The 22,588-nt window shown below is 43.5% G+C and overlaps 2 protein-coding genes across 6 annotated transcripts; one reads left to right on the top strand and one right to left on the bottom strand.

Moving 5' to 3' along the window:
- The first annotated feature begins 14 nt into the window (after window positions 1-14).
- Window positions 15-22,126, top strand: CCDC117 (coiled-coil domain containing 117). Of its 5 annotated transcripts, none has more exons than XM_034068033.1 (7): window positions 41-160; window positions 416-744; window positions 1,395-1,445; window positions 1,818-2,051; window positions 3,456-3,593; window positions 4,121-4,397; window positions 22,109-22,126. In XM_034068033.1, the coding sequence occupies exons 2-6, from the start codon at window positions 419-421 to the stop codon at window positions 4,371-4,373; spliced, it is 1,002 nt and encodes a 333-aa protein (XP_033923924.1). In that variant the 5' UTR covers window positions 41-160; window positions 416-418; the 3' UTR covers window positions 4,374-4,397; window positions 22,109-22,126. The 5 variants fall into 5 exon arrangements, with proteins under 5 accessions (XP_030903680.2, XP_030903679.2, XP_033923924.1 ...); XM_005147714.4 differs by lacking the exon at window positions 22,109-22,126 and adding an exon at window positions 6,917-7,163; XM_031047820.2 differs by lacking the exon at window positions 22,109-22,126 and having other exon boundaries at window positions 15-160; window positions 413-744; window positions 4,121-6,915.
- On the bottom strand, window positions 8,069-11,234 carry XBP1 (X-box binding protein 1). The gene is made up of 5 exons (XM_005147715.3): window positions 10,974-11,234; window positions 10,808-10,904; window positions 10,603-10,731; window positions 9,879-10,042; window positions 8,069-9,080 (listed from the first exon to the last, which is right to left on the bottom strand). The coding sequence occupies exons 1-5, from the start codon at window positions 11,168-11,170 to the stop codon at window positions 8,891-8,893; spliced, it is 777 nt and encodes a 258-aa protein (XP_005147772.2). The 5' UTR covers window positions 11,171-11,234; the 3' UTR covers window positions 8,069-8,890.
- Window positions 22,127-22,588: the final 462 nt, after the last annotated feature.

Here is a 22,588-nt window from a genome sequence, read left to right as displayed (position 1 = left end):
CCATGGTGCCCCGCGTGCCGCCGCCGGGACTACAGCTCCCATAGTGCCCCGCGTCCGTCTTCGCCAAGCGCGGCGAAAGGCCTGGAAAAGACTCGGGCTCTGGCGGTGTCGTCCACTCCCGGGCCCGGCCCGGCCCGGCCCAGTCCGTCCCGTCGCAGCGGTGAGCGCTCCGTGGGCAGCTGTTCTGTGCTGCGGCGCTCGGTTGGGGACAGCGGAGCCCAGAGCGCACCGAGGTGCCGCTGTCCGGGCTCACCTTCGCAGTCGCGGGGCTTTGTTAACGCGGCTCTCCGCAAGAGCGCCCAGGCGGGGCCGGGCCGGCGCCAGCAGCGGGAGGGCGGTTTGGGGCCGGTCTCCTCGCGGGGTCGCGCAGCTGGTGCGGATGGGTGGTGTTGATGTCCTCTTTCTCCCCAAGCAGGAAATGGCAGCGCTGGGCAGATCCTGCCAGGGAGTCCCCGCAGGCCCTGCCGTGGAGTTCCCGCAGGCGCCGGCCGCGGCCCCCGACCGCCATGGCCCGCAGCCTGCCGTTGGCGGCCAAGACCGCCTACAGCCACCCGCGATGATGATGATGATGATGGCTGGGAACGGAACAGACGGTACAGATGGCGGCCATTCCTCCGGCCTGTACCTCCCAAGCGGCTTCGACGTGGCCTCGCTCGCCGCGCTGGGCAGTTACAACGAGGGCTCGCCGGTGGCCCCGGTGGGCTCCTTCACAAGTGCCGCGCACCCCCAGCAGGGCCTCGGCCAGTAAGTGCGGAGCCAGCGGCCGCGGGGAGGGGATGAACGTGTTTCTCGGCTGAGACGAGTTCTAATTTGTTTTCTTGTAGTGTTTCACTTGTACGATGTTATAACTGTGTTGCACGCGTCTTAACGGCCTTCAAGTTTGTAAGTGGGGGGACTGAGGAGCTTCCCAAATGGAAAGAAATGTGATGAGGTTTACTGACATTTTGGCATGATCTGAAGTTCATGCACATTTTACTTTAACTTACTCTTTCTCGTATGTGAGCACAAAAAGCCATTCCCTAAACTGTTGTTGTTTGGTCATCATTAATTTGAGTATGTTACTGTGAGACAAGGTATTAAGAGACTGAAGCTGCATCACTTGTTGCTTGTGGAAGCATTTTTTCAGAAATTGGCCTTGTCCCCTTGTGGAAAAAGGCAAATAATGTAAAGGAGGAGAAACTAGCATGGAATTCTGCTCCGAAAACTAAGTAATTACAGATGCCTTTGACTTTTTTTGGAACAAAGTGTCATTTATTGTCCCTTCACAGCTGGTAGGAGACTGCGACTGTTGCTCTTAGCAGCAAGTGAAATTTTTAGGGGGAAGAAAATATTGTTTGAAATCTCAGTGTCACTGGAAGATAGATTCTAAATAACCATTTGTTTTTCTCTTGCAGTGGCTCTGTTCGCTGTGGAAAGAAGCATAAGCTAGAAGAAGAGACAGAAGGGTAAATTAAATTTGTCTTTTGTAGCCAGAAAATACTTAATTTGCTTTTTATTTTCAATAAAGATTTGAGCACATCTCGCCCACAACATGTACAGAGAGGGAACTTCTGTATTGTTTCAGTTTGGAGTTCTTCCCCTGAGTTGCACACAAGCCTGAATGAATCCCTTTCAGTTACCTAATGAATTGTGTAGTGCTGGTTTTCTTGCATGGGTATGCACATTTTCTTAGGAGCTGCATGGATTCATGTTCTTTGTGGAGTTTCTTTCCAGAGTGTGTCAGATCTGTTGACATGCACATGGCTTTCTATTAACATTTTTTCCTGTAGAATGGCACATTTCTCTTTTGACAGCTGTAAAATTACTTTGTTTCCTAGTTGTCCTGAGCGGAAGAAGAGACTGACAGAAGCCAAAAATTGCCCTTTGAATCCCAACACTGAAGAATGGATTCTCTGTGCAGGTCAGCAGGCAGCTGGGGAGGTAGCAAGTCAGTATGATGGCAGCGGTCCTGAAACTGCCATGTTAGAAATTCCCTGTGAAGAAATGGATCAGACAATGGGGGAACAGCAGTGCGAGGTTGCTCGCAGGAAGCTTCAGGAAATTGAGGACAGGTAAATGCAGGGATTGAGTAGACTGGCTTTGCTGAGCTTTCCTTTTTCTGTGGGCATTATGGGGTAAATCTATCACTTAGCAGTGTAATAACACTGTAATAACCTTGTGTTTAAGCGCTTGGTTTTTAGGCTGCCTGTGGTCCTAATGGGTCTTAGGTCTGGTACTATGATCTGAAATTGAGGGTGCTAAAGCAAGAGATGCTGAATAAGTAACCACCTTTTCACAATCATGCATCATCAGTATACCATAATGGGGCTTTATGCTCTTTTGTGAGTTTCTAGAGCTCCAATTTGAACTAGTACTATCTTGTCAGACTGGAGTTCATCTTTTTTCAACCAGTTGCAGCTTGTTCTTTGATTAATACTTCTTAATGCTCAAGACAGATACGAATTTGTCAGCATAGAAAGTAACATGAACCAGAGATCTCTCTCTGGACATATGAAATGAGACTAAAGTTCACATTGCTGTTAAATAGCAGATAGCTTGATAATGGGGTGGTTGTGGGCAGTCTGTTGCAGTCATTTAATAAATGTACTGTGCATTTTTGTCTTGGAAAGATTTCTGGGAATGTTGTGTGCATTTATCAGTTGATGGCAGTTGAGGTAGTATTCTGAAATACCTAAAATGACTGCTGAAGACAGTTGTTAGGAAAGCCAGAAGTTTGAAGGTTATAAACCAGGCTTTTTTTTTAGATGATTACTCCATAGATGATGCGTGAAGGGAAACAAGGTACTGTTAGATCATTTCATTTTTTTACGGGTAAATCAGAGTAGTGATGTATGTCTTTATTATCTGGCTATAACTGCAGTCTGCTTTGACCTCTCAGAGGATTGTTCCCCATCCTTCCCAGCTACTCTGCTGAATTTTCTTTAAGAGGTTTATCAAAACCAAAGGAGACACCTCCAGTTTGTTCTAAATACTTTTGGTGCTGTTTTAATCTCTGAAGAATTGGTGCAAAATCATTAAAGGTCAAGAACTGCATTCAGCACCTTTTCAGCTAAGATATGGGGAATTGAGCAGGTGAAGCTACTGCAAAACTGAGCTAGCTAGCTCTTGTAATGTGACCAAATGACCCAATTTTCCCTGAAGTGAATTTATGTATTTTCTCTTAGTGTTTGTCTGCATTGCACACCGCTGGATGATGCAGGGATAACAAAGCTAGCTCAGGTACCAGAAGTGGCATAGCTGCTCAAGTGGCTTCTATGCATACGATTGTTCTTAGGGTATATTGGCCCAAGAGAAACTCATGTTAACATGGCCCCGCTGCTTCTGGTACCCAGCCTAGGTTGGATATCTACACGGTACAGTGCAGTGCACGGACATGAAACTATAGTCTGCGGTGGATGTGCCTGTTAACAGAATGCTCAATAGTATTTATCTCCCTCTTCCCCCTCCATTCCTAGGATAATTGATGAAGATGAGGAAGTTCATGCTGATGGAAATGTTAGCAATCTGCCCACTCTTATCCTGTCAGATACCCTTAAAAAAGGGATGAAGAGGGATTTTGATGAAGTCCTGACAAAGAAAATAATAGAATCTATGTAAGTTCTGGAGGAAATCATGGTGCTATGTAGCTAACACATGCATATGAAAAGAGAGACCCAGTCTCATGTTTGTGGAGATGACCTTAATTACTGCATGATGCAGCCAACACTGTGTAACAAATAATTCAAAATAGGAAAATCTGTCCTGATGTACAAGAGAAGTAAACGTAACTCTGTAGTGGTCATCAAGTTGTCTGGTTTGTACTCCTCACTTCTACAGAGTGAAATTTGTTGAATAAACCATTGTATCTTGATTTTCATGGATGTGAGTTTCCAAAAGAAGGTGGTCATGAAGTGTGATCAACAGTGGTCTTTAGTTTTGTGGAAAAGAAAATACAGGTTTAGAACAAGAACTAATGAAACTGGTTAAGGAAGAGGAAATATAATAGGGGGAAAATAAAAACTCTATGGATTCTGGAATATAGTTCCAGGCTAGCACAAAGGATGAAGATACTCACTGGTCTTCTGCATTTAATGATTGTGATTGGAGAACTTATATTTAACTGAGACTTCATCCCTTTTAGGAGCCGTCCTTCTATGGAGCTGGTGCTTTGGAAACCTCTTCCTGAATTTCTCCCAGATAAACTGAAGTCTGTTTCTGTTAAGAACTTCAAGCAGCAGCGTATAGAAGGGTGTCAAGCTAAGCAGTCAACACCAAGAGCTGCTTTTGACCCACAGACTGAAACATTCCCTGAATCACAACAGACTGCCATGTCTCCAGATCCATACGCTACTTTGGGAATCTCTGGGTGTGCAGAAGAAGAAATGGAGTTGTAGATACCAGACTGAAGACTGAGAATGGTGAGCTTCAGATGGCTTTTGTTCCTTTTTTATTTAATTCCATCTTTCTTTCTGGTTTGATGTGTGAATCTGAAATTTTATTATTTGGGTTCTTTTTTTTTATTAACAATCATAAAAAATGGATTGGCCAGACACGAGGTAACTGAAAAAATCTCAAGGTTTCTGTACTCTGGCATGTTAAATATTCTTGGTTTTACTGAGGAGGAAATCCAGAGGCCTTTGGAACAAGGAAGTAGCTTTCCATCTTGCTTAATGGTGGAATATCCTCTTAATTGTTCTTGGTAAAGTATAAAATCCAAATATTGAATGTAACTGTGGCTTAAGCCACATCTTTCACGTACTGAGCCATTAAGACTTTGGTGCACATACTATGCTTGGTCAGTTAGTTTAATTTGAACTACAAAAAGGTATGGAAAGGAAGAAATACTTTAGACACAGACAGAAGAGCAATCCCTGTGGTTATACAGCTTTTCACACAGATTCATTTCTGGCTGGTTTGTACTTGATGCAAACTCATGTAGAAATGGCACATTCTGCAGTGTGACAGAGAAGGAATGTGACAGCTGAGCATAAATCTCTTGCTTTGTAGAAAGTAAAACCAGCTACTAGCATGTAAGGTATCTTCTAACTTTAGTCATCATCTTTGTCTCATTTGCTCCTAAACTGTGCTTGTGGGTTTTTGCTGCCATGCTCCCCAAATGATGTGAAATCTGGAAAAAAGTGGTTCTCAGCCAATTGATTTACTTATATTGTGCTGTGATTCTTTGTATGCATCGAATTGGAAAGTCAGCTAAAGGCAGTGTAACTTTTGATGAAATAAATGGTATCCTTTCATTTTTATGAACACGGTAAGCAAATTAGGTAACAGGGAGCCACTTTCTGGCATAAACAGGGTCGAATGCTGGTTATCATCTGTAACAAAGTCCCAGAATTGAGGACTTGAGACTGCTGGCGCTGGCAGTGAAGATGCTTGTCTTCTGTGGGAATCTATACTTAAATTTTAAGCCAGAGCATGTGCCATTAGCATAGCGTCACATAGTTTATACATATATATGCCAAAAGAATTTTGTACCCAGCTTAGGGTGTTAAGAAAAGGAATCCTCGATGAGTTACTGCTTGTACCTTTCCTCAATGCACAACAGTTCCATTATGCTTAAAATGCTTAAACAAGGCAGAGAATCTTACATTCTGAAGTCCTTGAGCTTTCTCAGAGATACATGACTTGAGGCTTGTAAAAAATTCCTTTCAAGGTAATAGTTTCCATTCAGTTTTAGCATCCCAGTCAGTTGTTGACATCTTGCTAACATAAAAGAGCAAGTACACAGCTGACACCAGCTTTGTTCAGAAGATACCCCTACTTGTTAAACCCCTGTCTGTCTTGCTGCTCTTGTTAAAGGTTGTGTGAAATTTGCTGTCTCTTACTAAAACATTTCAGAGCATCATTCAAAACATTTCAACACTTGAATAGGTATTACTCTGCTAACCAACATATTCTGAAACTATTATTAAATTGGGAAACATGTGCAACTTTATTTTGCTATTATGTCTAATTTCATTTCCAGGTCTTTTATAAATCTCTTGCACATACTGTGTAAAACTTGTCATGTATTAATAAGCTGCTGAGCATGCTTAAAATCTACAGCCTTTGACATGCTACACTGTTGGAGTATAAAGTGAAACAATGGAGTTTGGAGAAGGCTGTTGTCACTGTGGGTAGAAAACAGTTACCTCCAAATACTTACATGTTTCTAAGCTTGCATGATTATAGTGAAAGTTCAAGGTTGGAACTGTTTTAGCTGATAGCTCTGAATCCTAAACAAACTGAAAAGATAAATAATTCAAAACCATTTGAGCAACGCTAAAAATTGCAAGAGGATGTAGAAAACTGGGAGGCCAAAATAAGTCAAATCTAGATGCAGGGTTTCCTATTAAAAATTAAAATTGCTTATCAAATTTGCAGAATTCTTGTAGATGGCTTTTAAGCTTACTTTCTTCCTGTTACGTTTGTACAAAAGGTTGACTTTCGAAGATGTGTTTCCTCTTAATTGTTTGATGCTAATACAGCACCACTGATTCCTGTTATTCAGCCATCTGGAACAGTAATACAGTGGTGGACTATTGACAGAGACCCAAGATGTGTGGAAAACGCCCTGTGTCCAAGCAGTGTGCTTTGGTATAAAACATAATTTTTGTAATTAATTTCTGCCCTTGCAATAGGAGAGAACAGAAAGATAGAGAAGGAATTAAGGGGGAAGACAGATGATTCTTGTAGCCATCTTCTGGAGAGGGCAAGAGAGAAGCAGCTGTGGAGCGTTTTCAGACTTCTGTCTTTGTAACAGTATCATTTGTTAGTAGCTTCCTTAAAATATTTCATGCTGTTTACAAGCAGGATGGCAAATTAATGCAGTATTAGGAAAAACTTTATTTTGAAATATGATCTGATTGTGGTCTGTCTTCTCAGGGGACCAAATCACCCTTTGTATGTCAGTTTGCAATAAATTTTCTAAAATATTTTTCAGATGGCTGTGTTTCATTCCTAACAAAAGTGAACACCTTGAGAGTGTATGTCCAGTCCTTCAGTTGGAGGGTAAAATACTTTTCAGCCCAAGATTTCTAATTCACCTACATAGTTCCAAGAGCATGTCACAGTGTTCAGCAGGAGCATAGCAGCAGCGTGGGAGAAACCTGAAGCTGCCAGAAAGGAAGCACTGTTCTAAATCTGTCATGCCACAAATGTTTGAGTATTAAAAACAAATCCACATTTTATTTTATATGTAGCACTTTGCTCATCCACTGAACATCTGCTTCAAGCAACAACTTAGACTCTCAGAAGTTTTAACTTTTCTCATGTCAGTTCTGCTATACTGCACAGCTGTCATTTTTACTGCTGTTCTGTGCTCAGACTGAATGCTTTATTACAAGCTAGGTTATTAATTTGTATAAAAAGCAATCTTACCACCGTGGTTAGTAACCAGTACCCTCCTGTCCCACCCCCCATTTTCTTCCCTCCCTCACCTCAAGCTATTTTCTATCAAAATCTAATGCACAGCATGTCAACTGAAGCCAGGAGCAGTTGAGCAAACCCCTACAACAGCTCACTTTCAGAAAAGTTCAGTTCTTCCTCCATGGTTCCAATTTCAGTTGGTTTAATGCTGTAATGTTGGAACAAATGGACGGGGACAACAAAAAAGTCCTCTTGTGTTATCTGAAATTAGCTCTTGCAAAGTTAATCTTATGCTTCAGGAATTTGTGTGGAATGCAATCTTCACCTTTTTTCATCCCATGTATGTCATACAGCTTCAGTAACACTGGACACCACTTGAAGTGCACCCACCTTGACTAAAACTGAGCATTTTGAATGGCATTACTGGTGAACAGGAAGATATTACAATAATTCCATTCATGTATCAGGCTACTGCCACCTGCATTCCCTATTCATGCTGCAGATTCTGCTCTAGCAGCTCCAGCCATCATACAAACACATCTGTCTCAGTTTGCAAAATCAATGCTGTCAGAAGCTGCCAGCAGCACTTCTGTAGAATACAGAAATGCTGCTGGACTGGTGCATTAAGATGATTTAATGGTGAGACACCAAGACCTAATCTGCTAAAGTTTCAAATTCTGCAAGGCCCACATACTCTCCCCTCCCCACTGAGATCCAAGGCAAAAAATGAACAGTGAGTTGCACTGCACTTTAATTGCACCAACAGTTAAATATTAAATGGAGAAAGCAACTCTACATAGCAAATGTAAAACAAGTATTTACATAGTAAATTTGTAAGATACACAGACTAGTTTCAACACAGCTGTCTATACTTGAATATCTCATTGCAGTTTTGGGGGTTAAAATTACTTTAAATTGAAAACAAGCTTTTTCAGGTTCATATAGAACTGTCAAGTGCTTGAGAAACCACCTTTCCTCCCTCATAAGGCAACAGTGATGGCAGGAGTAGGACAGGGCACCCTGGGCTTTTTGATACCAGTAGAAATGCACTGGCCATCACTCCATTTACTAGCACAGGCAGAAGTCAGCAACACTTCACTGAATGCACTGGATTTCCACCCCCACCCCAAAGGGGCTTATTCTGTTACCCTGTTTATCCAAGGGGAGTTAACACTACTGGGTTAGACACTGATCAGCTGGGGAAAGAGTTCATTAGCAAAGCTATCCTCCCAAGCATGGTCAGTGTCAAGCGGAGAGGACATGTCACTGAAGGGCGAGAGGGATCCTTCATATCCAGAGTCACTACAGGCATCCAACAGAGAGCTTGATGCTGCAAGACTATGAGGAGAGGAAAGCAGGTGAGAGGTACCCAGTTCAGGCATGAAGCTGTCTACCGGTTCCTCCTTCACAGATACTGGGACCTTGGGGATAACTTTGTCTTCAGATGGAGAGAGAGATACTTCCTCAATTTTCACTAGCATATTGGTTTGGTTGCCCATTTTAACAGGAATCTCTAGTATCAGGGGCTTGGTGTACACATGATCAAACCTTATGAGTTCATTAATGGCCTCCAGCTTAGCTGATGAGGACCCCAAAGAGGGAGAGGGGGAGGCTGGTATGGAACTTGTTTCTCCACAGATCTCTTCCTCCAGCTTTTCCAGGCACGTTGATTCTGAATCAGCGTATTTAAGAAACATCTCTGGGTCCAGACTGTCCAGAAAGCCCAATAGGAGATCAGACTGCAGAATGAAACACTGTTTCAGAAAGAGAGCCCACTACTGTTAAAGCAGAATATCAGTTGCTACATCTATTAACCTTCATCTGGAAGTTAAAACATGCTAACACAATCACAGAACTACAAGTTACACCAAGAACACTGCTATAAGAACAGCAAAAGCAATTACTTCTGTTTCCTAAGTTCTTGGTCTGTTAGCTTTTTTGTAAGGGCACTGACAATCACCATAGAATTCTACAGGTATTTTATATTCACAGCCTATTAGAAACTCCTCAAGATCTTGGACCCATCAAGTATAAACACATTATCCTGCTGGCTTCACAGAGCAGGTACCAGAGCCTGGTGTGATCATACCTGCCCATGACTAAAGCTGCAGGTCGGGGGAGGCATTTGTGCCTTGATCCTGCCTTACATATCTGGAAGGCATTGATAAGGGTCAGGTTTTATGTTCCAACAGCTTTGCCAACACATCAGCAAAATGATAAATTTTGTTTTCAACAAGAGTAAAACTACAGTCTGCTTTTGGCATTTGTGCACTTTTGATGTAAGAGCTAAAAGACTGTTTCAGGAAACAGCTTATCAAATTTAATGGATAACTGGACTTGTTAAACCTGCATGAACTCCTGTACTCACTGGATACAGCCTAACAGCTGTTCTGAGCCACACGTATGGCATTCCAAGACTTGGAAAACAAACAATGAAAAGTCATTAACTGACTTCAGATAAAGAAGTTACAATACTCATTTTAAATCCACAGTGGTTCTGAATTTTATGGATGTTCTAGGTAGGAACAGATGCTCACCTCTGAGTCTGAAGAGTCACTGCCATCAGAATCCATGTGGAAATTATCAGAAATGGTGACTGCTGGGCCTGCACCTGCTGCAGAGGAACACGTAGTCTGAGTGCTGCGGACTCAGCGGACCCGGTCACCAATCTAATCTCATCCACCTGTGATTCCTTCACAACCTGTGCCAGGGAAAAAGTCCAGTCAGTCACTGCAAATGTTCTGGCCGATAGTACACACATACTCCTGCAGATCACATAAAGGCTTCTACTGTTAGATTACCCATTTATTTTTGGGCAGTAAGAACCTAATGGTAAGACCAGTTTCAAAGTTGGCTCAGACTTCCATATATCTGCAAAACCACTTAACTGAAAGCCAGACCCCCTCCACTATGCACCATTCTTTCGAGACTGACCCACATGAATAGAGCAGAAACTACTTCTAGAACAAAACAGAACGATGAAATAACCTCAAGCCAACTTGGAACTATTCAGCTTGCTGTCTCCCACACCACTGCTGCAGGGCTGCGTATCTGCTCCGTGTGGGAAAGCCTCCACTTGGAGGACAAGAGGGTTTGTGGCACATGAAGCCTCCTCTCCACAGCAGTGCAGCAACAGCCCGAGAGCTCTCGGCACCGGGACCGCTGCTCATCACCACGCATGCGCCTTCCAGGAGCGGCTCTTAGCGGCCCTGCCTGAGGCGGGGGGGAAGAGACCAGACAGGGGCGCTACTGGGGACTCACCTCGGACTCTTCCTCCTTCTCTGCCTTCAGAGCATCCAGACCCAGGCGGCAGCGCAGCTCCTGGTTCTCCAGTGTAAGGCTGCTCGTCTTCTCGCGCAGGAGTCGGTTTTCCAGCAACAGCTTCTGGTTCTGCGGAGAGCCGTGAAGCAGGAGGGAGGCGACGGCGCAAATCGCGGCCTCCACCCCCACCCCCTAGGCCGCTTACCTCCTGCTCCAGTTCCCCGACCTGCTGCTCCAGCTCTGCCATCCGCGCCTTCTTCCTGTCCCGTGCGCTCTGCGCCGCCACGCGGTTCTTCAGCTTCCTGCGGGGCAGGGCGGCCGTCAGGGCGGTGGCATCAGCGCTGCGAGCTCCCACCACCGGCCCCACTCACCTGCGCAACGCCTTCTCTTCCGGGCTCAAGTGGGTCAGCCGCTGACGCTTGCGGGCCGGCGGTGGGGCCTCCAGATCCGGAGCGGCAGCTCCTGCTGGCAGGACAACAGAAAGATGCCGGCCGGCCGCGGGGGACTCGGCCGGTTTGCCAGGGATGAGGAGCAGCCGGGCGGCTGCTGCGCCGGGCAGAGCGGCCATGGCTGACGACGAGGAGAGAGGAACTGCGACCCTCCCAGTACCGTAACTGGCAGTGCTCTGCGGTCTCACAGCCCCTCCCCGCTTTCTACGATCGTGGCTCTTTCTCATTGGTAGGCACGGCATGACGACACATCCTATCTAGCTCGTGATTGGCTTGCTGCTGAGAGCAAGCTTGGAAGCGGATTGCATCAGACGCTGGGGCCGGTCAATAAATACGTAGCGAAGGGGCGGGGCCCTCGGAGCTTCCGGGTGCTCGGGCGTTTGGCCTAGGGTGGTCTGGGCACCGGCTGTGTTTGTTCAGGCCTTTCGGTGCTGCTGTTGACATGGTGGTACTGTTGGGGGGCGGGGGCTCTGTGCAGTGAGGAGTGTGTCGAGGAGGGACCCGGCAGGTTAGTCAAGAGCTGAAACCGGGGGAAGGCACAACTCTGGGGAGTACGAGTGCCGGGAACAGCTGTAACAGATGTCATGGGGATGGGCGAAAAATAAGTTAAAAGAGCAAAAACGCTGAGAGGAGATTGGCGGTTGTTGAGCAGAAGCTTTAGGAGAGCGCGTTGGAGTCCCTGAGGAGTATCCGTGCACCCACCGCAGAGGCGGCCGTGCTGTGGTTAGCGGCGGGAGCGGCCGCTGGTGCCTGAGGAGAGGGCAGAGCCGGGAGCCCTGGGCCCAGGCCGGTGCGGGGGCCGGATGGAAAGCCTGGAAACACTGCACATAGAATCATAGAATAGTTAGGATTGGAAAGGACCTCAAGATCATCTAGTTCCAACCCCATGGAGGTGCCGCAGCTGGGCAGTGTGCAGGTTGTGGGGCACAGCCGTACACAAACACACGCAGCCACCTGGGGCACTGGGTTGTCCGAAGTGCCGACCACAGCTTGGTGTCTGAAGCTTTCCATGTTTGCTCATGGCAGTTGTCCATGACACGGGGTAGCTTTGAAATGTTGGAACTTCCTCCGTTTACGTTTATTTCAGGAACTCATCAGTACATTGCATTTAAATTCTTTCAGATTATAAGTGTAGTTAAATCCTGTAACTACAGGAAAAACGTGAACCTTAAAAGTTCAAAGGCAGTGGTGAGCTGGTTTGGCATTGCTCCCATGCTGGATTTCTGCCAGGCCCTCATGATACAGAGAACAAGTTGCTTTTGTGAGTTGGTGTTTGTTCTTCCCTTACTCACTGCAGCATGACATTTAGTTCAGACTGAGAGTTCACCTTTCTACTTTGACACCTTTGTAAATAATACAGCTAGTGTTCAATAAGCCTTTTATGCTGAGTGCAAAAAGGTTGTTCGTGAATTGGTAAACCCCTCAGATTCCCGTCACTGAAAACTTACCTGCTGCTCTTTTGTACATCTCTTCTGGGTTTGGACTCACATTTTTTCTGCAGTTCTAATTCCCAATTAAAAGCACTGCTGTTTTTTAACAAAATGCAGGTCTAGTGTTAATGTCTCTCTCTGATTTCAGACATTTATTTTCAGTATGTTGCCCTTCTTTACAGCAAACATGCTCCTGCTTGTGCTGTTTTCTGATATTTATAGCTATACTGGTGAGAGTAGCCATGATGTGATTTATCATATAGATACCCAGACTTCCTAGCATTACAGCTGAAGACAAATCCAAATTTCTTGTCTATATGTGATTTAATTTTCCTGTTTAATTTCATATGGAACCAGAGAAAATGCATCTTTTTCTTTTTGCAACATTTGTGATCATGAATAAGATTCAGAAGGGCAGAGATATATCTGCTAGTTACTGAGAATACATTTAGGCTCAGAGATACTGTGTTCCTACCTTTAGAACACATAAAGTCTTTAATGTATGGGTAAGTCACACGGTGAAAGAGTAGCAAAGGAAAGTGTGATAAAAGTGGTCTTGTACTGAGATACCCTTTCAGAAAACTTTGGTTAAAAACCTTAAAGTTTAATTCTGATTTTTCACCTTTCACTTTCCTCCCAGCCCCATACTCAGTGTTTACACATTACAGGTTTTGTCATTGGATCCAAGCCTGTGATCCACATGACAGTACTCTAGGTCTTCAAGAATAGGGAAAGAAATTGAAAGAAGAGGGTGTAGAGAAAAAGAAATGTTAACTAAAAAGCATAGTCTGAGAAGGAGCTTGTTTGCCCAATATGGATCTGAAAACACTTGGAAAGTATTCCAGGGCCCCAAGCTTGTGTCCACAGCTGGAGTATTCCCAGATCTGTATCAGTAGCTGATTAGATGAGAAAGGGAACTGTTCTATGGCCTAAAATGAGGTCATTCCAAGCCTGCAATGTTTGTAATTAACTTTGTATTAATTTTACTTTTTCTTATATTTCATTAGTGGGATTCAAAAGTGCACTTCTCAAAATTCTGATGCTTTTAGTCTCAAGGTGGACACTAACCATTGCCTGCCTGTGGGGCTCTACTAGCCTAGTTGCTGAGTTCATTGTCAGCTGGAGCAGGGGAAGTTTCACTTCAGCCATGTTATTCAGTTGTCTGGGGTAGTGGTAACCCTTTCTTTTAGTCTTAACAGTTGAGGCTTTTTGGGAGCACACATGGGGTTCATGCTGTTCCTTGTGCTCTGAGTGGAAGGGTTGTTGTAGAGGGTGGGGATTATTTACAGGCAAAGTGATAGTAAAGGGTATAGCACTTTCCATCAGTCTGGCAAGGCTAGTTGTAACAATGACATACTCATTTAGTACTAGGAATTATGCAGAATATCTTTTGCCTACTGCATGGAACAGCAGCTTATCCACGTGCTCTGGGAACTGACACTGGCTTTGCCTTCCCTTAGCACTGCCACGAGCAGGTAATGCAGAAAGGTGTCATTGGTTTTTTTTTCTCAGCTATGATTCCTTCTCTATTTATATTTATTACTAAAACTCTGCCTCACTGGCCTCTGTGATTGTTTCCAGAGTACAACCAGAAAGCTGTGTAAAAGACCCAGTAAGTCCAACTTTAAACACTGACTCTTCTGCAAGTATCTTGCAAATGTGTACCTTGTGTTCCAGTTCCTTGTCCTCATGTTCCACCAGCATACATTAGTGGTACCTGTTACTACCCAGAATTATAGGAATAGTGTGTGGGTCTGTCTCAGTTCCAACATGGATCTATGTAGTGGGCAACAGGCAATACCTAGAGATTCTTACTTTGATAATCTTTATGGCTAAGTCCTGTGACCTAACTGATTTTGTGGTGAGGGAGAGATTCCATCACATTTGTACCTTGAGTGCTTTCTGTTACAGCTTTTTCCAGCACCTCCAGAACTTCATGCTGGAGATCCCTCTGTATTTTCCCCACAGTGGTGTCCTAGTCACTACAGGCAGCAGCAGTTGGCTCAGGCAGCATGTCTTGTGACAGAGATCACATGCCTTCATAGTAGGCTTCTCTGTCTCTCCATCCCAACAGAATCATTTCTCTTGTCACCACAGTAAATGAAGCCTTGCTTCTGATTCTCAGGAGAAGTCTGAGTTAACTCAGACAATGCTGTTAGTGTTTCTAGAACAAAGATACTCTGGAAGTTGGGCCTTTTACAATGTCTTTGTTTTTCAGGAAGAGAGGGTCTCCCTTCCCTGTCACTGGAGTCCCCAGCAGCCACAGACACTGAAGCTCACCTTGGAGCTCCTTGTGGCAGTTTAATAGCATTGCCCATATTCACAGAGGTTATGCCCCAGGCCAGGTTTAGCGGTAGCTTACTAGCAATAGATTTGATGCAGTACTTCATAGCAAAGGCAGGTGGGAAGCACACTTCGACAGACCAGTGGTAGATGCATGTACAGCAGCTGATTAGCTTCTTTTTTGAAGAATACAGACCTGCGTTGTTGCTCTCTCCCATAGTAACCTTTCTGCACCACAGGTTTCTTTTGGTAGCAAAATGACCTCATGCTTCATGGCTTCTGACATTTTGAGTGTGGAATTCCTTTTTCTAACATTACAGAATACAATGTGGCGGATTTTTCTTAACAATTTCTAAAGATACATTGTCTCAATTTGGATTTATAACAGCAAATTTAAGCTCAGGCAACCTACATGGAGAGCTGAGTGTCTTCCTTGCATCTACATAGTATCTCATTTCCCCTGAATTTCCCTTGTATTGTAATTTCCATCTGCTTCATTGTGTTAGACTCTTCTGAAACTCAAGAGTTCTCTGGTCTTGGGCAGGACCAGCCATTAACTCACATGTCATTCTGCAGAACTTGCAATTATTTGCCAGTTGAGTACTTTTCCCAGAACTCTGACTTGCACTGAAGAGCAGCATGTCTGCTAAGCACCACTTGCATCTGCAGGTTGATCTCCCGCTGTCATGAAATGCTGGTTATAAAGGGAAAGCCTACTTGTTTACAAGGACATTCCAGTACTTTGGGATAGAGCTCTTGATTTGATTTGGTCTGTCAGACTGAGAACCAAATTTCTCTTGTACGTTCAGAGACTGGAGCACACCATTTATGGGGATTTAAAAGAAGACAAGATACCCACACCACAGTGCATAGTCTTGCTCCCAGCCCTTTGCTCCTACTTCTGTGAAAATGAAGCATTACCAGAAAGCTTTGCAAACACTGGTCATGTAAACACATTTTTATACATAGAAGCTGGATGCCCTTGGGAGGATTTATGTCACCCTGAGAGACTTCACCTGGGAACCAAACAGCATTGGAACAGCTGGCCAGGGAAGCAGGCTCAAGTCAAAGAGTCAGGTGGGCATGCCAACTAGATGATATGTGAAGGAACCCTGCAGGTCAAGGGAAGGTTGTGGTTGTTCAGTGTATTACTTTGGGGTTTGGGTTTGTTCTGGCTTCTGTTTCTAACCAACTTGCTTAATATTGAGCCTAACCCCCTCCACACCATTAATCTATCCATGACTCTACTTCATTGCATGGATTCCCTTTCCCTTCCAGTGGTCTATCTGTTGGCATCTCTGGTGGTTAGATGCTGTTTGATTGTAATATCTATTTCCATGCTTTAGTACTACTTTAGCTCTTGAGCCATTTCTATCTAGCTTGGTCCCAAGACCAGTGTTCCCCTGCAAAGGTCACAGTTCTCTTCATAGTGCCGATGTGCAAATGTGGACCAGGGAGTTGTGCAGATTGTGCGGGGTTTGGAGGTTCTGAAAGATGCCACATTTAAATGTGATTTGCAAATGTGATTAAGGTCTTGGCTAAACTACAGGGTAGAGTTGTGCACTGCGAGTTCTGTTTTTAGAAGTGATGTTACTTGAGAGGTGTTGGGTCCACTGTTGCATACTGGTGCATGGTGATACACTGTTGGTGGTAATCACAAGTGAAAGATAAATGTCTGACCCTTAGCTGAGATGGTGCTGTGGTTCCATCACTGAGGGATGTTTGCTGCACTCTGTGCTTGCTGGCGATGCAGTCCCAGTGAACTGACCACCTCTGCTGGGCTTTGGGTAAGTACTTGACATGTTGAACAAGCCCTCTGAGGAAAACAGCAACTGCTGTAATTACACATGCCTGAAAGCTCCTGTTCCAGTACATTTTTCTGTTTGCACATCCTGGTTCAGAACTGGAACCTCTTCTTGGAAAATGATCTGACAGGTAAACAACTGTGCTTAGCAAAGCTTGATGATGACTTCCTGTTGGCAGAGGCTAGCTCTTCTTTGGAGCAGTGCCAGCTTTTGAAAGGAAATGCCTTCTCTTATTTCTTAGTCATTCCCTTTGAAATCCCTTTAGAAGTTAGGAGCCCTGAGAGTCCTGGCAACTTTCTCAGTTTGTGATTTTAAAATTATTTCCTTATATTCTTCCATATGAGTTCCTTCGCCTAGTGCTGCCTCTTGCCTGCAGGAGCCTGCCTCCAGCTGTTGCAAGAGACTCTGCGAGGAAAGATGCACAGGAAAGTTACAAGGAATGTCAAGTTAGGAATCATCTCTGTCTCAACATATGTTTAGTGTGACCTGAAATGTGAGGGGTGTTGTCAGAATAGTCTGTCTCCTGCCTCCTGCATGTTTGATTTGCAGTATACTCTGAGGGCAAGGGGTAACAGCTGCTGTTCACAGAGGGAGGAATCTTTCATGCTTCCTTTTTGGCAGCCTCATTTATTTGCTCTGTTAGCACTTGACTCCAGTGATAACTTTTATGTAAATGGTCAGAAAGAGTTGAAGCCCTTTATAAATCAATTAAATAGATCATATACTAGTACTTGAACGTGGGAAATGCAGTGCATTAAGGTAATTAGTTAAAAGTGCTGGTCAGATCTTGTATTTTAGGTGAGTCTTTAACATAATAGATAACCTAAGATAAAATAAATAGTTGCTTAACTCACCTTCACATGAATGAATCAGTTGTTAATGTAGAAATTCCTTCATTTTAGACAGTCAAATGTTAAGAATAGGGTTTTTTTTTTTGCTTTTGGTAGTCAGAAGTGGTGAAATCCATCTGTTTGCTTTAATCATAGCAGGTCAAAAGAGGTGATCCTGCCCCTCTACTCTGCTCTTGTGAGACCTCACTTGGAGCATTGTGTGCAGTTCTGGTGTCCTCAACGTAAAAAGGACATGGAACTGTTAGAACAAGTCCAGAGGAGGCCACGAGGATGATCAGGGGACTGGAGCACCTCCCATATGAAGACAGGCTGAGAATGTTGGGGCTGTTCAGCCTGGAGAAGAGAAGGCTGCGTGGAGACCTCATAGCAGCCTTCCAGTATCTGAAGGGGGGGATGCTGGTGAGGGACTATTCATTAGGGACTGTAGTGATAGGACAAGGGGTAACAGGTTGAAACTTAAACAGCAGAGGTTTAGACTGGATATAAGGAAGAAATTCTTTACTGTTAGGGTGGTGAGGTACTGGAATGGGTTGCCCAGGGAGGCTGTGAATGCTCCATCCCTGGCAGTGTTCAAGGCCAGGTTGAATGAAGCCTTGGGTGATATGGTTTAGTGTGAGGTGTCCCTGCCCATGGCAGGGGGGTTGGAACTAGATGATCTTAAGGTCCTTTCCAACCCTAACTATTCTATGATTCTATGATTCTTCATATTGCAGGTTTATTCATTGCCATCAGTATTAGTACCTGATACATTGCACACTTTTAGTGTCTGATACATTACACACTTCAAACACGTGCTTCAAATTTATTTTGAGTTGGTTACATATTGTTCACTTTAAATAGTGTATTGCTTGAAGTAGAACCACATGAACAAAAACTTGTACCATCTATTTTCTCCAGAAACACTGGGAACAATGCTGAATTTAAGACAGAAGTCTCAATATTTAGCTTGGTTGTAAATCTGATTTCCAGAAATGTGCAGGGTATGTTATTTATATGTTGTTTACCTTGGATACTTCTTTAGTATTGTGAGAGAAGGCACTGCTACGTGTTGACATAATGAGCACATAAACTGAACAGTAATCCAGGATTTAGTGGGGTTGTAACTGGAAGTAAGTAGAGATGATATAAAGCAATCTCAGGGCTGGGAGAATACAGTGAAAGACATTTGTGTGGATGGATTTGAAGGTACTTGCAGAATGAATGGGTACTGAGAAACTTGGAAAGTACGGCTCCAGATTTTTTCCAAATCCATCCTGTTCTCAGCTGTGCTGGCAGAGGTTTTAGGTGATTAAACAGCACAGAGCAAAGGTCTAAGATGATTAGTATTGGGTTTTCTTTGGTTGGTAACATGATGTGCTGTGCCTGTGTTCTTGGTGAGTACCCTGCAGAATGCATTGCACATGTGTGTTCTCTTGCAACTCTCATGTAAGCTTATACCTTATATTGGACAATAGTTTGCAAAACCAAAAGGCTGAAGTTATCTAAATAAGGCATGTTTAGTACAGTTTAACATATTTCAGTTTTAGAGGCCTGATTCATTATTATCTTTCCCCTTCAGTAGGTAACTACACGCACAGAAAGAGTGAAGGGCTCCCAAATCAGAATGTTTTTCCTTCATACAGATTTGTAAGACTACACATTGTTTAAGACATTGGAAACTTAACTTTCCAAACTTTGACAGGGAATTTTGTTCACAAACAGCTTTTGTAATTAAAGTTGTCATGGCTTGTCAGTTGGTTGTTTGGATTGCTTTAATGCTGGTTTATTTGGATAAATTGTGTTGCCAAACTTTAAATAGCAAGAGGCAAAGCCACAGTTGCATAGCATTTGTCTTAACATCAGTCTCCACTGGTTTTTCTCTGTTGGTCTTTAGTTGAGCTGATGAGTTACAGTAGTTTGTTACTTTACAGTAATTGATGGTATCGATGAAAACATGGTTTTCAGAACTGTAACGGACAAAATGCTTTTATATTTAGCTTTCAGTTCCAGATTGCAACAGTAAAGTTCGACTGCGTGAACGTGGAAGGCTGTGGGAGACATCTTGAATTCAAACTAATGGTTCTGGAAATATTTTGGCATGCTTCACGCATACGTGGTGTGTCTCGCAAAAGGGCAAAGGAACTCGCCTGGCTTTTTGAGTTTGGGAGGTCACCTACTGGTTGCTCTGCCTCAGTGCATCCCACACCTCCAGTGCAGCATCAGGAACGGCCTGAGGAGCGCTGGAGATGCATTTCCAAGTATCGAAGTTGAAGCTCTTGCTGCTTCAGGAATGGAAACCTACCGTGCACTCAAATACGTTTAAGTAATGCTCTCAGTCAGTCCTAAGCCTGTGTTTGAGCTGTGCAATTATGTCTCTAGAGCCTTGGAATAACAATTTTACATGGTGATGAAAAAGGGCAGGTACATATGTGGCACTGAATTACCAGGAGGACAGCTCTAGTTTCTGTTGCTTGTTAGGAGGTATGACAGTATATTTGATTATGAAATACACTGTAGGAATATTGGCCTCTGGAGGGTACAGTGTTAAAACATGTAGGGAATGTGGACAGTAGTCAAGACACCCATTACCAACATCATCTGTAAAGGAAGGTGTGGTAGTGTGAGTGAGAAACAGCTCTCCTTATCCTTCCTATGGACTCTTGGTCTGTTCTGAGGACTTCTCACATACAGTTTGCTGTGAAAAGAAGGATCTCGAGTCTGATTTAAGAAATGCCTTAATGGAAAACTCTGCTCATCAAAACCCCGTTCTTGTACAGAACTCTCTGGTGTGAGGTTGCTTGTGATACACATTTAAAACTAGCATAGATGTCACCACACTGCACCATGCAATGAAGGTATGTCCTGAATCCTGCTATGGCATTCTTTAATCTACACAAGGGGACCTCTGACCACCCACTTCTTAAACTCCAGTGTCATAACCAGCCAAAATTCCAAAGTAAATGCTAAATAAGTATCTGCAATGTAGGAGGAAGACTTTGAGTCACATAGTGTACAATTATATGATGGGGCTCTTTTTCATTTGCAGTTTGGTTGAAGCAAAAGACAGATACTTCTTCCTTTAGATGGAACAGATATAAATAGAACTGTATTTCAACATAAATTTGCTTCAAAGGAAATTACTAGTCTCCATTCTCCATTAAAACAAACATTTATAACACTTATAAACCAGAATGAAGAGTACTTAGAATACTTTGACTAATTTTTAAACAGGAGTTGTCAACAAATCCACTGGTACTCTCCAGAATTTCTTAATTTTAGTGGTGTTTAAAATGTAATGGTGTATCCTGATTTGTCTGTTGGTATGTTTCTTCTTGGTTAGTCAGTGATATTTTTCTGTTTCTCTTGTCTCAGCTGGGCTTTGAGTCTTAAGCATGGGCAGACAAATTAATCACTATTGTGATTGAACTGTCATGTGAATTTATAAGCTAAAAGTGTTTGAGGTAACTGCATGTGTTTCCATCCTCCAGTTAATGTGAAGTAATCTCATACCCACTGTTTTTTTGTGATAACTTGCTTATGTGCCCACACAAATACATCTCTCCTGTATCATTTCAGCATTGCCATGGAAACTAATAACATGCCCCTGTTTTTGGGAAGTGCATTCAACACTGTAAGATTGTTTTTTCAAATGAGATAACTGGGCTGCCTTTGCAAGTTGTTCACTTTGTCATAGTTAAAGCAGCAGCCTGGAACCCTGATTATTGTCTAACCTGAAGATGTATCCACTTATATCCTTTCTATGTTCGTTATGTTGGTTCTCAGTTCTTTCAGCATCTTATTTAGTACCATTGGTGGCTCAACTCTTTAGCTGAAATTCCCCTGGTGATCTGTTGCTTGGTCCTCTGTGTCCAGTGACAGCTTCCCAGGACATGATGCCCATTCACCCACCCACCATCCATCCTGGGTGTGATCACAACCTTTCTACTTCATATAAAAGCCTGATGATACTTTTGTGACTATCGAAGAAGAGGATGTGAGGGTTTTGTAGTCATCACTGATTCTTTAATTGCCTTTACAGAGTAAATAGAAGGATGAGAAGCAATTGTGTATGATCTAAGTTAATCTGTGAAGTATTATAGGGGTAACTGCTGTCTTTTCCATCAGCACCTCTTCAGTGGTGAGAACTGATGGAAATCTGTCTTTCTAGGAGTAAAATTTCTCTTTACTGGTTGTCACTGTCATGAAAAGAAGGAGATGAGGACCAGCTTGTTCTACTGAAATATTATCCTTTTTTTTCATAGAATTTATTCTTGGCCACAGTTCCCATTTACCCCTGTGTGCTCAGAACATGTTTATTAACTGGGGACAGCAGCAGTAGTGGTTTGTGTGTGTGTCTGTTGTTTTGATATTTTGTTGGGGTTTTTATTAAGTGGCAGCTTATAGAACTTACTCTGAACACCCAGTAGTTAAAGGCAAAACAATCTCAGTCCTAGGTGGGTACAGCATTACCTGCAAATGCTCACAGCCAACTACAAAAAGATCATTGCTCACCAGTGGGGGGAAGCAGTCATTGGACTCTGCAGTGACATGCTGCCCCTGCCTTGGGAGTGGGTTTCCTGCAGTGTAGCCTTGCTGAGTTCTCTGGGTTATCAGATAACTTGTTAAGATAAATCGTAGGAGTAAGAACCACCTTTTCTTACTACATAGCTGAACAGCCCCTTTTAAGTGATTGTATTATTTCTTTACAGTGGATGAGAGATGTACTATGCTCCAAAGAAGGTCTGGCTTATCCTGGAGACAAACTCGATCAAATGGAGAGTCAAAATCCACGGTAACTGAAATGCATTTAATCCATGCTCATTGTTCACTTTATTTCTTTGGAAAAGGGCCGTGCTTTCCTTTGTTATGCTAGGATCTAAGACAATATAGGAGGGGAAAAACATTTATTTAAACATTCACATTGCTACTGCCTGAAAGTGGTGTTTTGAGTTTGATGCTGCCATTGCGCTGGAGGCTGGCACCAGGCTGGCTTTCCGTAATGTGTCTTAAGAAAACACTGAATTGAAAATGTCACCTGCTTTTTTGCTATTCTAATAACTGACACGAGGCTCTGGGGAGGGTCCCTCAGTAGTGGAGGACAAACAAGTTGGTGCTGAAACAGCAGAGCTAAAGATGCTTTCCTGATATCCTAGCTTCCCCCATGTCCTTTTTGGATACTGTTGCAGTAT

Source organism: Melopsittacus undulatus, chromosome 12 (genome assembly GCF_012275295.1).
Source record: "Melopsittacus undulatus isolate bMelUnd1 chromosome 12, bMelUnd1.mat.Z, whole genome shotgun sequence".
Classification (NCBI taxonomy): Eukaryota; Metazoa; Chordata; class Aves; order Psittaciformes; family Psittaculidae; genus Melopsittacus; species Melopsittacus undulatus.
The sequence above is the reverse complement of the archived record's forward strand: the minus strand, read 5'-3'. Positions and strand labels throughout refer to the sequence as shown.

Bases quoted from the DNA above. Each gene is read 5' to 3' on its own strand.
- CCDC117 (XM_034068033.1), top strand. From the start codon at position 419: ATGGCAGCGCTGGGCAGATCCTGCCAGGGAGTCCCCGCAGGCCCTGCC. The intron at 2,052-3,455 runs GTAAATGCAGGG...CTCCATTCCTAG, and splicing joins CTTCAGGAAATTGAGGACAG to GATAATTGATGAAGATGAGG. The intron at 3,594-4,120 runs GTAAGTTCTGGA...CATCCCTTTTAG, and splicing joins AAGAAAATAATAGAATCTAT to GAGCCGTCCTTCTATGGAGC.
- XBP1 (XM_005147715.3), bottom strand. From the start codon at position 11,170: ATGGCCGCTCTGCCCGGCGCAGCAGCCGCCCGGCTGCTCCTCATCCCT. The intron at 10,905-10,973 runs GTGAGTGGGGCC...CCTGCCCCGCAG, and splicing joins GAAGAGAAGGCGTTGCGCAG to GAAGCTGAAGAACCGCGTGG. The intron at 10,732-10,807 runs GTAAGCGGCCTA...GGCTCTCCGCAG, and splicing joins TCGGGGAACTGGAGCAGGAG to AACCAGAAGCTGTTGCTGGA.